General features: G+C 41.4%; 1 protein-coding gene across 6 annotated transcripts in view; it reads right to left on the reverse strand.

The window, feature by feature from the left end:
• Nucleotides 1–16,444, reverse strand: part of Sbno1 (strawberry notch homolog 1) — a 54,943-nt gene that overhangs the window by 15,339 nt on the left and 23,160 nt on the right. For all 6 annotated transcript variants that reach the window (XM_029533533.1, XM_029533531.1, XM_021222490.2 and 3 more), the window contains 17 exons: nt 15,955–16,088; nt 15,682–15,772; nt 14,193–14,354; nt 13,388–13,523; nt 13,170–13,275; nt 12,919–13,072; nt 12,020–12,202; nt 10,191–10,288; nt 8,014–8,165; nt 6,108–6,305; nt 5,145–5,312; nt 4,885–5,054; nt 4,273–4,404; nt 2,348–2,483; nt 1,562–1,674; nt 1,406–1,477; nt 938–1,037 (listed from right to left, as the gene is read on the reverse strand). In XM_029533533.1, the coding sequence (XP_029389393.1) occupies nt 938–1,037; nt 1,406–1,477; nt 1,562–1,674; nt 2,348–2,483; nt 4,273–4,404; nt 4,885–5,054; nt 5,145–5,312; nt 6,108–6,305; nt 8,014–8,165; nt 10,191–10,288; nt 12,020–12,202; nt 12,919–13,072; nt 13,170–13,275; nt 13,388–13,523; nt 14,193–14,354; nt 15,682–15,772; nt 15,955–16,088 (2,305 nt within the window). The remainder of the gene's footprint in view (nt 1–937; nt 1,038–1,405; nt 1,478–1,561; nt 1,675–2,347; nt 2,484–4,272; nt 4,405–4,884; nt 5,055–5,144; nt 5,313–6,107; nt 6,306–8,013; nt 8,166–10,190; nt 10,289–12,019; nt 12,203–12,918; nt 13,073–13,169; nt 13,276–13,387; nt 13,524–14,192; nt 14,355–15,681; nt 15,773–15,954; nt 16,089–16,444) is intronic.

Below are 16,444 nucleotides of genomic sequence, written 5' to 3' on the forward strand. Positions count from 1 at the left end.
ATCCGCCTGCCTCTGCCTCCCGAGTGCTGGGATTAAAGGCGTGCGCCACCATGCCTAGCTGCATTATTATTTTTAAAGTAAATTTTTTATCTTACTTGTATGCTGAGCATAGACACTTTCACATGTGAAGGTCAGACAATTAAACAGCTGTTTCCCTTTTCATTATATGGATATCAAGTATAACTAATTAACTCCCCACCACCCCCGGCAATCCTGACATTGTAAAAAGGATAGAAAAAGTGAACACTCACCCAGATTTTTTTATTAATACTTCTCAAATAAACACAAAAGGAGAAAGACATGTTCTGAACCACATGTGATTGGCACTCATTTATGCGTCTTATTGTTGCTTAGCTTTGGCTTTAAATTTTTTTGAAGATTAAGTTATTGTTTTGGATTTTTCTCAAGACTGGGTCTCACTATGTAAGTCTGGCTGACCCGGGACTCATTCTTGTAGAACAGGCTGGCCTCCAACTCAGATATCCAGTTGCCTCTGAGATTAAATGCCTGTGTCACTATGCTAGTCATTCAAGATTTATTGAGTGTTCTGCTTGTATGTTGCTTGTATGTATGTCTAGCATCACATGTGTGCAATCCATAGAGGCCAGAGGATGGCTTTGGATACCAGGGAACTGGAGTTACTGATAGTTGTGAGCCACCAACTATGTGCTGGAACACAAACCCAGGTCTTCTCCAAGAGCAACTAAATTTTCCTAACTGCTGAGCTATTTATCTAAGCCCTGACTTCATCTTTTACTATAGACAGGGACTCACTATCAGTCGGTCCTTCTTGTCTCACCAAGTGGAGTTCCGGGGTGACTAGAATACAGTACTATGCCGAGGTTGATACTAGGGATAGAAGTCAGGCCTTCATACATGCAAAGCATAGAGTATACCAACCAAATATCTTTCTTCCAAGTTACAATTTTTAAGTTACCTTTAAAGAATTCTCCAGGGTAGTCTGGAGGTGGTGATACCATAGGAGAATCCAAGTTTACAATGGATTTCATAACAATTTCTAAAGCATTTCTTCCATACTGTTAAAAAAAAAAAAAATGATGTTTTAACCAGGCTCAACATTTGGGTAATATTTTAACCAATTAAATGCTATAAATTATAATTGTACCCAATATTCAGAAACCATTATTTATAAATATTCAGGACATTATTTACGACCGCCTATTCTGTACCTTTTCATGCAGCAGACATTCAATATGTTAATGACTTTCTTTATGTCTAATAACTCATCTTGATGCTTTCCCAGGAGTGTTTTCCAACAGGAATAAAAGTATGTATGTACAGATCATGATATGTGAGCCCTGTCTCACATGCAGACACAGAAGGCAACACTAACAACAGCAAGCAAGTAGAGTGGCTTGTTCCACATCATTAGACACCGAAGTACCTTGTTGTCAAAGTTGAACCTGCTCAGATCTCTAGATTCTGTTGCTCTTCTGTCGCCATGTGTAAGTGCCCCCTGACAAAACAGAATTTCTGGTCAAACCCTTATCAACTAACACAAATCATCTATGATGCTCATCTAACACAACTCAGAACTTACCAAACTCTCAAGTCTTTTAGCAACAATAGATGCAAATCTCTGTTCTCCAGCCAGTTCCGAAATCAGAAAGACATACTCTGGAGCAGTCACTTGGTTTGACCTGTGTGTTCTTCCTGTAACAAAAATTCATACAGTTCAATGATCATGTAGGTAGAAATGGGCTATTCTGAGACCCTAATTTGTAGCTTTATACTTAGGAGGTAAAGAGACAAGATCCAGGATGGTCTCAAACACACTATGCAGCCTTAAGTCAGGCCTTTAACACCTGGTACTTCTGTGTCTACCAATCAAGTGCTGAGAGTAGCCTGCATACATCAACCTGGCCAAGCTAGCGCGCGTGCGCGCACACACGCACGAAAAAAAGAAAAAAGGACCCTCATAAAGAAAATTAAAAATAATACAACCCTTCCCAGATCCCCATAACAGCAATTTAAACTCTAGTCATTGGCATTACCACCCAAGGATCAGAATCTGCCATAACTGTTCAAACACTGCCATCATTTGGTTAGCCAGTGTTACTACATAGCCACACATAACATACAAACATACAATGAAGATACTTCTGAGGAACCCTGTTCTGGAAGGCCAGGACCCCTTTGCAATCCTACCAGAGATTTAAAAACAGGCAAAAAAAAGTGTTCCTTATCCACTGCATATCACGGCATCAGAGAACACACTTCCAGTATAGAATCTGAGCGTTCTATAAGCTTCTGGTATCTCATACAGACAGACGACTCCCAGAAACTCTCACCTTTTCTTCCAGTAGGATGCAGTGGAGACACTTACCAAACTGCTGAATCGCCCTATCGGCACTCCAGGGTAATTCTAAAGTCATGTGAACTCTTCGCCTTTGGTTTTTAGCTCTCCGATCTGCTTGTAAAGAAATACCTGAGCTGGCCGCTTCTGAGATAATAGCAATATTCTGTATAAAATTTAAAAAGGAAACAAAAATTACCTTTAAGCAAAGAGAAATTCCGTGGACAGTGATGGCCACCAGTATGTTCTCCACTATCTTTTCATAGTAATATGATGCCCTAGTGCCAGCTGGGCATGTGCAGCCCAGAGTCAAGATTAGCTGCCCCAGTTTCCCTCATTACTAAGCATGAGCACATAGGCAAGCTGCAGCCAGTGAAGAATATGTAGGAGGCATACTACACAGGAATCAGTTCTGAAGTGGAAGACAAGGCCATGTGTACTGTAGCCTTCCAAGGCTTGGACAGCATGCAGTCAGCAATCCTGACTCAAGTGGGAAAATGCTACTGATGCAGCTCACAAGCAGAGTGCTTACCAAACAAGCACGAGGCACTCAGTTAAGGGTCAGACATAACGGTGAATAATACATACAGACATAACAGGGAGGGTACAGACATAACGGTGCATAGTGTAATCACGGTATGCAGGAGGCTGAGGACGGAGGGAAAAATGAGTTCAAAGCCATCCTGAGCTACATAGCAAGACCCAGACTCAAAAAGACAAAAATAGTGGTGGTCCTGCCTATTCCAGAGTCTGAGGCAGGAGAATCACTTGAGACTAGAAACTGAAGAAAATGAAGACAGACTAGATAGAGTAAGGTTCTGTCTAGAGACAGTGAATAGAGGGAGATGGAGGTTAAGGAGAGGTAGTCAGAAACCTGAGACAGTCTCCTATGTAGGCAAAGCTAGCCTACAGCTCAGGATCCAACGGGCTCAGACTCCGAAACTACAGGCATATGATATCATACACTTAGCCAGCACAGAAACAAGTACACGAGAGAAATAGAATCTTGTTTAAACCATAAGTAAGGAAAAGAAACTTCTGCATAGTCTAACAACCTCAGTTCAATTCCAGGAGCCCATGTGGCAGAGGGAGAGAACAGATTCCCAGTTATCCTTTGACCTACACTCAAATGCCATAGAGCATGCCTATTCACAAACGTACTTCTACACAATAAAAAAATTAAAATGGTAATAATTTTTAAAAATATGATTTAGCAATGTACTGATTTTGAAAAATTCCTTTCATACTTGGGCCTAGGTTCATAACATAATCACATAAACTCTAACTGGAATCCCAGGGAACCTGACAGTCTTTTGGCCTCCAGAAGCACCCAAAACAGACTTGGTGCTTGTATACACACTCAAGCAAAACACTCATAGACAAGTGGGCACAGTGGCATAAATCTTCAGTCCCAACATCTGGAGGAATGGCAGACACACAATGGCCCACCACCATCTATAACGCTGGTTCCAGGGGACTCAATGTGCTTCTAAGAGCACACAAACACAACATACATATAACATAAAGTTTTTCTTTTTTTTGAGATAAACCCTGGATGTTCTAGAACCCATTTAGTAGTTGAGACTTGTCTCAAACTCAGGTATCTACCTGTCTGTCTCCGAGTGCTGGGATTAAAGGTGTGCACCACTATTTTGCCAGATTGGCAAAATAATATAAATCTTTTTGAAAAATTCTGTTTCTTTAAAAAAAAAAAAAGTCATAAGGACAATGTATATAATTCTAGAAGCAAATGGCTAAGAAGAGATCTGAGAATCCTAGTGTTTGAGGCAATTCCTGAGTAAGGCTCCAGTGGTTAGAGGAAAGCACAGTAATAGAAAGCATGCTTAGAGTTCCCACCGGGAGTACACTCAAAACGAGAGAAGTGATCCTTCTGAAGTTGACACTGAAAATATATGCAGGTGCCTTCTAATGAAAACCACCCATGGAAAGAATACCTTGTCTCCATCCATAAACCTTTGCTTCTCTGTGATGTTAAGAATCTCCACAGGCACATCAAGTTCAGACCTCGACTCGTAGGATATGCTTCCGTCATCATTGCTCACTACCCGCCCTTTGCGGCCAGTCATCTGAGAAATAAACATCAACAGTGTTTTAAGCAAATTGGCTGGGAGCATGAAACTCGGATGTGACAAGTTGTCACTGGGGACAAACATTTACATTGTACATGGTCACAATAACAAAAGATGTGAAACAGTATAGTAAGCAAGAACAGAGCAAACAATCAGGCAATGAGCACAGGATTTCTTTAGTCATAAGAAATACAACAGAAAAAGGCTTCTAAAGACAGTCATTTCACAGGATTTACAGTGAAGAAAGGGGCTGGAGAGATAAGTCAGTGGTTAAGAGCACTGCCTGCTCTTCCAGAGGCTATAAAATCAATTCCCAGCAACCACATGGTGGCTCACAACCATCTATAATACATGCAGCCATAGAGGCCAATAGAGCACTCATATTTTTATATAAACAAAAAAACAAACAAACAAAAACTTTAAAAGGAGAAGCGAATGTTATCAAGAGGGAACACAGCATTAACCACATCTGTTTACCTCAGCCACATTTTCAGGACCACCAAGTTCATCGATAAGCTCATCCAGGGTGTTAGGAGGGAGGTCTTCAGCCAATTTTTCTAGTTTATCAAGCAGGTCTTTCTTCATCTGTTGCGCCCTTTCAACAGCATCCTGACTTGTTATAAGGCTGCTGTTGCTGTTGCTGTTGGCTGATAAAGAACATTGTTAATCATTGTTCAAACGTCAATACCGGATTTCATCAACAGCACATTTCCAAAGCAGAAGTTTCCGTGTGGTACCTGGTGCACTGTTGGGAGCAGGGGAGATGACTGGTGCAGAGGAGAAACTAGGCCGCTTTGACCCAAGACCTGATGCTAACAAGGCACTTTGAATGGAATCTGGATCGATACTTTTCTTCTTTTTTTTATCTTTGCTTTTCTTATGGTCCTTCCTAATTAACCAGGGATCTAAAAAGAAAAGGCAAATACGTATCAAATAACTTATTAGAACATTATGGAATCTTTAAAGAAGGTAAGTACAGTTTTGCTGACTACTTATAGAAGTACTGCCAACCCGGAGTGGCCAGCACATTCATTCGCACACAGAAAGCTACCATTCCACATTCTGAAGTTAAAACTTGCAAGCCCATGGATGGCCTGATCTTGCAATCCCTGGATCACAGAACTCAGGAATACTGAAGGAGAAGAATAGGATCGAGAGTAAAGTCACATCCCCCAAATTTAATATAAAGAAATGAATGCACAATTCTACATAATACAGGGCTACATAGTGAGGCCCTATCCCGACATCAAAAACAGGGCACAAAGCTGAGCTCATCTCTCTATTTTTGGGTCAAACCTTTAGTAGACAGACAAGTTTGTTCTGCTCTAAGAAAAGACTAGAATCTGCTGGATCACAAATATTAAGTAGATAAAAGGTTTCATTCATGTTTGTAAACCCTGTCTAACTTTTAATCACAGGTATCTGCATGCATCCTTATGGAGGTTGGTGCGTGTCTTGGGAGGTCAAATGTCCCTGGAGCTGGAGTCCTCAGACCTACATGCTGGAAAGTGAACTCAGAATCTCTGCAACAATAGTAAGACCACTGAGCCATATCTCCAGCACCTAGAAAAGGTTCTCTTTCTTGTATGTCTTAGAGACAGGATCTCATTGTGTAACCTTGGCTGGCCAAAAACTCAAGAGATCCCACACAACAGCTCAGTTTCCTGCTAACATGGCAAGACTTCAATGAAATAACTCACCGTCTTCATTGTCTTCACTGGACTCATCTCTGAAGGGATTGAAATCGTCATCATCCCCAGAGCTCATGTTTTTGGAGCTCTCATAGTCGCTTTCGTCATTTTCAGACACATCAGACTCACTTCCACTGTCATCAGAGCTGCTTCCAGTAAGGCCGCCAACTTTTCGTGCTTTTTTGGCTTCTCGAGTAATTTCTTCACCTACCCTCAAAAGCCACAAACAAGACTCAGCTAGAAATTCATTGTGTATTTTTGCTCATGTTTTGAGATGTGTGTGTGTGTGTGTGCGTGTAGCCCTGGCTGTCCTAGAACTTGCTTTGTAGACCCGAGTGCTGGGATTAAAAGCATGTGCTCCAATTGCCCAGCCTAAATTTAGTGTTTCTAAAGACCTACTGTGTCATATTGTAGTTTGTGAGCTGAATCTAGTGAGAAGTGCAGACAGCCAGAGTGTACACGTGAAGAACAAAGCAAGTTCATAAGAACCAAGAACTCAAGTATAGTCAGCTACCCAACAAGAAACTACATGTATAAATACAGACTCAAAACTGATGGAAAAGAAATGAGAAGCCGGATCAAACCACATTATATGCATGCATAAAATTCTCAAACCATAAAAATTAAATAAAAACTCAAGATTAAGTTCAAACAGAATCAAAGTCATGCTCACAATTAACTATTAACTAGTTTTGAAAAGAGTTAACAGTAACTACAGAAAATACCTAGAAAAATTAATGTATAAGCTAGGTGTGGTGGCACAAGTCTCTAATCCCAGAACTTGGGAGGTAGACACAGGTCTGACTCTGAATAATTCAAAGCTAGCCTAGTCTACAAAGTGAGTTCTAGGCACATTAGGATTACATGAGACAAAGTCTTGACAGATAAAAGGCGTGGGGAGAGACACAGAGAGATGACATCCTGATACATAAAATCTGATTTTCAAAGGTAATTAAGTGTTTGGTTTGAATAACCTAATATTTAAAGAAACAGACTGTGAATGCTCAAAAACTCAAATCAAAACCCCAAGTTCTCTTACTAATGGAACAGAGAAAACCTAACTTCTTGTGACATAGTAACATGTCAGCTTCTCTTAAGACACTACTGATCATAGGACACCATTACTTCCTGTACTCCTCGATTAAAATGTAGAGGGTCCCAGCACTTGGGAGGCAGAGGCAGGCGGATTTCTGAGTTTGAGGCCAGCCTGGTCTACAGAGTGAGTTCCAGGACAGCCAGGGCTACACAGGGAAACCCTATCTTGAAAACCCGCAGAGGGTGTGCGCTCCAGTGGCAGTAGCCACTCACTCACTTCAGGCGCAGTACAGACATGGGAACCGCTGAAATGGTTCAGCACATAAGAGTGCTTGTCACAAAGCCTGAGGAGCTGAGGAGGAGCCCAAAACCTACATGGTCAAAAGAGGGGATCAACTCATCCTGTGACCTCCACACTCACAATGATACATGTGTACCCATGAATGAATGTAATAAAAAACATTTCAATATGAAGAATGTGTATCTTGTCATATCTGAAATAATTACAAGAGTGTCAGGTCATTAGTCAAACAGGACATAAACCCCAATCACATATTCTAGTTTACAACAATCCAAGCTAATTAACAAACAGGAATGAATACAATTCCTAATAATAAATAAGTACGCCAACCAAAGCCTTAATCAGCAAGGTAAACATGATCCCTGCAACCCCAGCCCAGCGCTACCCAAAAGCAGGGGTGGGAGGATAAGGCCCCGCCCCTGCCCCACAATCCGAACCATTCTTCTTACTTCCCGAAACTAACCAACAGGAAAAAGCATCAGCCCCTTCCCTACCAGGGAAGGCAGGAACATCAAACAGCTGATTCTAAACAAGACCAGCAGCACTGTCAGAGTCAACGACTTAAAGAAAAGCACTCACCTTTCCGCTTCTTTACTTTATTTTCTTTACAAGGACTGTCTCTTGGTGAACTATTGTTACTTGGGGCTGTCAAGTCGATTCCTAGCAAACTGTAAAGTTTCTTCCTGTCTGGAGCAGGGAAGTGTTTCTCAATCAGAGACTGCAATACCCCTCTGTGGGAAAAACAAATCAGAGACTGCAAGACCCCTCTGTGGGAAAAAGCAGTGAGCCTTACTTCTTCATGAGGCACCTATGCAATCCTTACTAGATATGTTTAATACATTTTCTTCAATCTTAAGCAATTTTCCTAACTCAGCTCAAGTAAATATCTCCCACCTGGAAGGAGATATCTTAAGTCCAGAAATTCAAGACTGGCCTGGGAAATATTGCAAGACCCTTATATAAAACAAACTGCACAAAGAGGTTACTGAAACTAATTTCAGTAATAGCACATTTTCTTACCTCAATTATCAGTCTTCAATGTGGAATCTCAAGATGTCTTACAATTATAATGCATCTTATATTTATATTTGAAGATGTCTTTGAAACTTAGTGTGCTTCACACTACACTAACACCATAAATGCACGTATATACTGCTCAGGTAGCTTAACATGTAAATACTAGAAGTTTCTCAATCATTAAAAACAGAAAGATTATTTCACAAGCAGTTTTGAGTGACAGGAATTCCTAAAGCTCTTGGGCATGTCCCCCCAAAAGGGTACAGGACAGCCTCAAATCTATCATGCCGATTTATTAAAAAAAAAAAAAAGAACAAAACAAAAATGTTTAGGGGCTGGTGAGATGGCTCAGCAGTTAAGGGCACTGACTGCTCTTCTGAAGGTCCCGAATTCAAATCCCAACAACCACCCGTAAAGAGATCTGATGCCCTCTTCTGGCATCAGATCTGTCTGAAGACAGCAACAGTGTACTTATTTATAATAATAAATAAATCTTTGGGCCAGAGTGAGCAGAGACTGAGTAAGAGTTGACCAGGGCGAGCGGGTCCAGAGCAGAGCCAACTGGAGCGGGCGGGGTTGACCAGAGCAAGCAAAGGTCCTAGATTCAATTCCCAACAACCACCTGTACAGCTACAATGTACCTGTATACATAAAATAAATAAATCTTTTTGTAAAATGTTTAAATTTATTTTCTGTGTATGGTTTTTTGCATGCCCAGTACCCTCAAAAGCCAGCAGAGGGAGTCCGAGCCCTGGAAACTGGAGTTGTGGTGGAGAGCAACCACATGGTCAGTAGGTCCACTTTAAGAGCAGACACTGAGTGCTTTTCAACTCTGAACCATCTCTCCAGTCCCCTCAATTAACTATTTTTTTCCTTCAGGATTTTAAGACAGTGACTCACTAGGGCCTACAATGGCCTTGGACTCTCAGAGCCCTGCTGCCTGTGACTCCCCAGTGCTAGGAACAAAGGCATGTAGGTGCCAATATGTCTGGTCTTCAATTAATCATCTTTAAAGCTTTCTGAAGTTGCAATATTAATTTCCACTTTCTTGTTTTTGTAAAATGTTATTTTAAGAAGAAATTATATGTATGCATGTAAATGGGTATGAGGTACATGCTGTGCAGATGCCCTCAGAGCTAGCAAGAGGGCACCGAGATACCCTGGGGCTAAGAGTTATACATAGGTGCTGGGAACTAAAGTCAGGTCCAATAGGAGAGCAATATGGGCTTGAACACTGAGCCATCTTTCCATTCCCCAATATTGAGTGTTTAGAGCAGATATTATGATATTATGTCAAACTAAGTGTCACTCAAAAATGCAAGGGTTATTTGAAACACACAACATTAAATCTTAAGTTCAACCAGTTTCAAGATGTATAAAACAAAATCCAGATGTTAGTCTAAATACTCTACATAAAATCACCAAAATGCTCAGCATTTCAGGATCTATTATTTCCCAGAAGATTTATTATAAAGAAGGAAAGCGCCGGGCGTGGTGGTGCATGCCTTTAATCCCAGCACTCCGGGAGGCAGAGGCAGGTGGATTTCTGAGTTCAAGGCCAGCCTGGTCTACAGAGTGAGTTCCAGGACAGCCAGGGCTAAACAGAGAAACCCTGTCTCGAAAAACCAAAAAAAAGAAGGAAAGGACAGAACCGTGAAAACTCAGATAAGGACAACTTTTAAAGGAAATGCTAGAGGTTCATCTAATTTAATATTCAAAAATAGATTTAAAGACATTACTTGGCAGTTGAAACAAAATCATTTAGTTCTCCTCCGCCCTCTTCCAAGGCCTCTAAAGTTCTGGCTTCTCCTGTAGACTGCAGACCAATTACAACACACTGGAAAACACAAAATACACAACTATGAAGAAATAACCCAACACATTAAAGTAGTTTGGGCTTCATTTACTCTATGTGAGCTATGTCAAAAAGTGGAAAAACCCAGGCATGGTGGCACTTGCCTCTAATCCCAGTCCTCCAGAGGCAGAGGCAGAGGCAGAGGCAGAGGCAGAGGCAGGCGGGTCTCTGGAGTTTCAGGACAGCCAGGCATATGTAAAGTCCTTATCTCCCTCCAATCCCCAGAAAGAAACTCAGAGGAAATATATTATAGAAAACATGATAAATGTCGCTGACCTCATGGAATTCATAATGCTTAGTGTTTTATGTGTGTGCCTGCATGTATGTGTGTGTTTTGCTCTCTCTGTCGCACACACAGGCTTTCCTTAAACTTTTAATTTCCCTGCCTCTGCCTCTCAAACTTGGGGATAAAAGGTGTTTATCGGGACTGGTGAGATGGCTCAGCGGGTAAGAGCACCCGACTGCTCTTCTTAAGGTCCAGAGTTCAAATCCCAGCAACCACATGGTGGCTCACAACCATCCTTAACATGATCTGATTCCCTCTTCTGGAGTGTCTGAAGACAGCTACAGTGTACTTACATATAATAAATAAATAAAAATTTAAAAAAAAAAAAAAAAGGTGTTTATCACCATTGGCAAGGCAACCGTTTGTGTTTTAAGCAGATACAAAACCAAAGCTAGCAAGCTTAGGGTAATATNAAAAAAAAAAAAAAAGGTGTTTATCACCATTGGCAAGGCAACCGTTTGTGTTTTAAGCAGATACAAAACCAAAGCTAGCAAGCTTAGGGTAATATTCACGAAAAGAAGACCCCTGAACAAGCAACACAGTATTTATATTTGTTATACTATGCTGAACTTTCTAACTTTGATAGAGCCACAGCTGGCCTTGAGCTTGAGACCCTCTAGTGTCTATCTCTCACGTGCTACAACTACACACACACACCACCTGGCACTTCTTGGTTTTTGTTGTTTGCTTTTTGTGACAGGTTTTCTCTGTTTAGCCCTGGCTGTCTTGGAACACACTGGATACATCAGGCTGGCTTCGAAATCAAGAAAGAGAATTCTACCTCAACAGTGCTAGGATAAAAGGCATGCAGTACCACTGTCTGGTTTAGAATGTATTTTTAAAGATACCTCACACTCTTTAAAACAAGTCAAGTAATGGTAGCAAATAAGGCAGGAAAACTGCTATGAGTTGATCCTACACAACTCAAATACCAAACCAATCTGTGTTACAGAACAATACTGTCTCAAAACTAAACCAATGAGAAAATAAATTTTTGGTTTGTTTGTTTGTTTTTCGAGACAGGGTTTCTCTGTTTAGCCCTGTCTGTCCTGGAACTCACTCTGTAGACCAGGCTAACCTGGAACTCAGAAATCCGCCTGTCTCTGCCTCCCAAGTGCTGGGATTAAAGGCGTGCGCCACCACACACGGCTGAGAAAATAAATTATTAACATAAAATCTTACTGCAATAGTATTTTTAGTAACATCCATTTAAAAGACTATTCCAGAGTTGGGCATAGGGATGCAAACCTTTAGCCTTTAATCCCAACATTCTGTGAGTTCATGTCTAGCCTGGCCTACAGAGTGAATTTTAACAGGGCCACACAGAGAGAGCCTTCCTCCCACCTCCAAAGACTATCCCGAGTACAGGACCCCATCCCGGAGACTAGCCAGCTAGCACAGACCACACCAGACATCCTCCAACTTACCTTCCCGTTCTTCATCTCTTCCCGGGCGAGCTGCACCACCCTTTTCACTTTGGACGCTATACACAGGTACTTGAAAAACCTTTGGTGAGCAGACCAGAACTGACCCCACATTGATTTCTTCATTCTCTGCTCAGCATCAATCAAATCTGCAGCTTGTTGAAATCGCTCTCTAGCGATAACCCACTGAAAACACAGACAACATTTTACAAATATCTTTCAAAGTTGTTACTTAAAAGTGATCCCGTAGCCAGGCGTGGTGGCGCACACCTTTAATCCCAGCACTCGGGAGGCAGAGGCAGGTGGATTTCTGAGTTCGAGGACAGCCTGGTCTACAAAGTAAGTTCCAGGACAGCCAGGGCTACACAGAGAATCCCTGTCTCGAAAAACCAAAAACAACAACAACAACAACAACAACAATAACAACAACAAAAAAGTGATCCCTTAAGCTAAACATGTTGGTATATGCCTTTAGCTCCATCACTCAGGAGGCATGAGAATCTCTGTAAGTTCAAGGCCAGGCTGGTCTACATAGCATAGGAAGTTCCAGACCAGCCACAATGATACAGAACATTAAAGTGACTCCTTCAACCAAAATAATCTGCAGCCATTTGGACCAATGCCTGGACAATTTTTAGGATGGTCATACATAAATGTTTCAAAAATACACTACATAAAGCTGTCATTTTAGGATATTAGTATACTGTAATTGTGAGTTCATTTTGAAGTGAATATGAATATGAATTACCATAAAGAATAAAAACACAGAAAATATGGTCAAATAAGCAACTGTGATCATCTGTTGTTTTACAGCCTAAAAACATTCTTTTATGTTGTAATTTTTCAATGGGTAATAGTCATTAAAAACAATTATCAGGCACAAAGTTGACAACATTTCTCACCAGCTTGACTGCTTTGTTATACATTTTCACATAGCTTTGAGAAAGAAGAACTTCCTCAATTTTGAAGGTCACTCCAGTAAAGCTCAGCTGCCGTGCAATGTACATTCCTCTAAGCTTCATATCCATAGCAACAATTTCCATGGCACCAACACCTCTGAACAAAATTAAAACACACAGTAACTATCAATATGCAAAGCAGGACTTCTACACACAAACACTTCTGGCAGAAACAGTGCCACAAGCCTCCTTACCTGCGCTCCACAGCCTGGATGAAATCACTAAATTCTCTGAATGGGGTTCCCTCACCCCATATTCCAAGACGGTTCATGTAGGCCATGTTGCGGGGCTCAGAAGCACCTGGTAAACAACCAAAGACATTATAGCTGCTCAAGGGACACACAAATGTACTTCTGACAACATACACACTCACCAGACATGCAAATGTACTTCTGATTACACATATACTCACCAGTGGCACTGGCGTAAACAACTCTGGCTTTCGGCAGTTTGTTCTGAAGCTCTAGAACAGCCAGGCCTGTCTTGGTCGGCTTTGAGGAGCCAACAGGACACAAGTTCTTTGCTTTGTGACATTCATCAAACACTATCTGTAAGGAAGAGCTAAGGAATGCATCACAGGGCAGGAGTGTGGCTTACAGACTAGGTAGGATCCTACAAGGGTCTTCAGATTCCATACACAGATGAAGACATCTCTGCCTTGTCTCTATTCCTTTCCCTTAAACTGAAAATTCCTAGGCATTCGCTCAATGTGGCATTCACTTCAGTCACAAATTTCTTTCTTAACAAAATGCAGGAAAGGATTCACTGAGGCAAGAACTATGCTCTACAGAGAAATGTCAGGAAACCATAAACAACTGGCAACTAAGTTAGAACAGCACCTCAGAATGTGGGGTTCTCCAGCAGCAGCAGCAGCAGCAGCAGCAGCAGCAGCAGCAGCAGCAATCCCATAAGCAAGTGAGGCGAGAAGCACTGGGGCGGGAAGCACTGAGTGAATGCTGCTTCCTCAGCCTCCTCAAGCACTCACCACATCAGGGAACAGCCATCATGAACCCCAAGTAAGGGACAGAGGATGTAGGCACTCCCCAACTCCTGACAATTACTTTTAGTTTCCTGGGACTGGAATCCCAGGACTGTAACTATTAAACTGATCACCCTACCCCCCCAAAAAAAACCCCACTCAATTTTATCGTTTCTAAAGGTCTAACTCCATGTAACTTCCCCACCACTGAAACCCAGCAGTCTCTACTGAAGGATACCACTCCGTCGAAGTCGTCGCCACACCAGTGCAGAAGCTGTTTTAGCCTGGTCTTATACTTACCACCAGACTGACTTTCACCAATAAGGGAAGAATAGGTAGCAAAAATAACACCTTTTTTCACACTCCCATTGTGTTTGGAAGAAATCTTTCCATATTTAAACTGGAAAAAAAAAAAAAAGAAAAAAGAAAAAAAGCAGATTAATCAGTATACCTCCCTTGCAGCAGTATCTACTCAAATTTATTATACTTTACATAATAGGTTCACGAGAGACTCTGAAAAATAAACACATATATGACAACCCCTAACCCTTACTCTATAGAGATGCACACATATCACCAAAGTAACAAGTGACAAACAGAAACCTATCAAGTCAGCTTCCCTACGGAGGCTACAGCATCGGCTCCGCAGGTACCTGCTCTGTACTCGCTACACTGTAAGCAAAGCTTAGACTGGGCTGAAGAGTACAGGAGTATGAGCAGATGATTTAGCCAGTGGGCTAGGAGGAGGGTGTGACTCGGTGCCTGAGCACAGCATGGCCATGCCCCTGCCTGGCTCTATCCCCAGCTCCTACAAACAGAGAATTCTGAGTAATGTGCCCATCGGTTACACTGCTCAGAAATAAACGTACCTAGATGTCAGATCATGTTTTAAGTTTAAACTGCAGTCATTCAAAACATAACACATTATCTGCAGATCTACTCAACTAAATACAACCTCATCAGGAAAGTTACTGACCTACCAGAAGAAAAGCTAGTGAGGATATGGATCTCAACTCTGTGCCACATATAAGCATATGACAGATTCACATTCTCTCACTTTCATGTCTTATAGGGAGATAGTTGTAGGAAACTACTTAACCAACAAAAGGCACATAGTACATATTATAATTTATGCCAGAGGGCCAGACTTGGTCCCACATGCCTATAAAGCCAGCATTCAGGAGTCAGTGGTAGGTAGATCTCTATGAGTTTGAGGCCAGCCTGGTCTATGTATTGAATGCTCTCAGCCGCTGAGCCATCTCTCCAGCTCAAGCATTAAGATTCTAATCATATTAAAATGTGTTTTAAATATAGACACATTTTCTTGCTTCCATATTAATATAAGCAAAGTCATTTAACTCCATTATTGGACTAATACCAACAGTTCACAAAACTGTTTATAAATCAAAACGATTCTTTCTAGACTGCACAAATGTGTTGACTATGGTGACAGGTGCACTAATTTTCTAATACAGGCAAAGAAAGCACTCTAGAAACTAAGACAATACAGCACCAGAGACCAAGATAACAACACTATTATACCAGGGACCAGGCCCACACTGTCTGCCACTGACACATCCATGGCTTGGCACGTGTTATGTAGAGAAACTCACTTAATCCTTGTAACAAACCCAAGTCCCCAACTCTCCCTGAAAATTACTCTCACTCTTACACATAAGTCAGCATGCATTGATTGATAGCCCCACTTAACAAGGAAGCTTCCATACCTTATTTAACGAATGGACCAAAATGTTTTTTGCTCCAATATCCCTTAAATCTCTTTCAGCATCATATTTTAAGTCATTTGATACACTAAACCTGTCAAAAAAAATTAACCAAATTAAACTTTATTTCTACTTTTCAATAGAACTAAGGAATAAAGTCAGGTCTTCACTCACACACACACACACACACACACACACACACACACACACACACACACACACACATATTCATTTAAATCCATCCTGATAAGCTAATCAGTCAGCCTTGGAACTTACCACAATGCTCTTTTTCTACTCAACAAATAGTTTTCATATATGATCCCTGCTATCGTCCGGCCTTTACCCACACCAGCACCATCGCCTATTAAGAAGCCAGCACGGTCTCCATTAGGGAGGAATGTTTCATGTTGCTAAAAAGGAGATAAATTGGGAAAGTGTATGTTACTTTCTCATAAAAGCAGCCACTGATAAGCTGGCCAAGCTTTAATAAATAAATAAACTCCCACCCAATTAAAACCACCCTGAAGCCGGGCGGTGGTGGCGCACGCCTTTAATCCCAGCACTTGGGAGGCAGAGGTGGATGGATTTCTGAGTTTGAGGCCAACCTGGTCTTCAAAGTGAGTTCGAGGACAGCCAGGTCTACACAGAGAAACCCTGTCTTGAAAAACCAAAAAGAAAAAAAAAAAAAAAACCTACCCTGAAAAAGTGTCATCATTTCTCCTTCATGCAATTTGATAAAAGAGTGAACCCTAACATGACCATTCTC

The sequence above is a fragment of the Mus pahari genome, chromosome 23, assembly GCF_900095145.1.
Source record: "Mus pahari chromosome 23, PAHARI_EIJ_v1.1, whole genome shotgun sequence".
In the NCBI taxonomy this organism is placed as follows: Eukaryota; Metazoa; Chordata; class Mammalia; order Rodentia; family Muridae; genus Mus; species Mus pahari.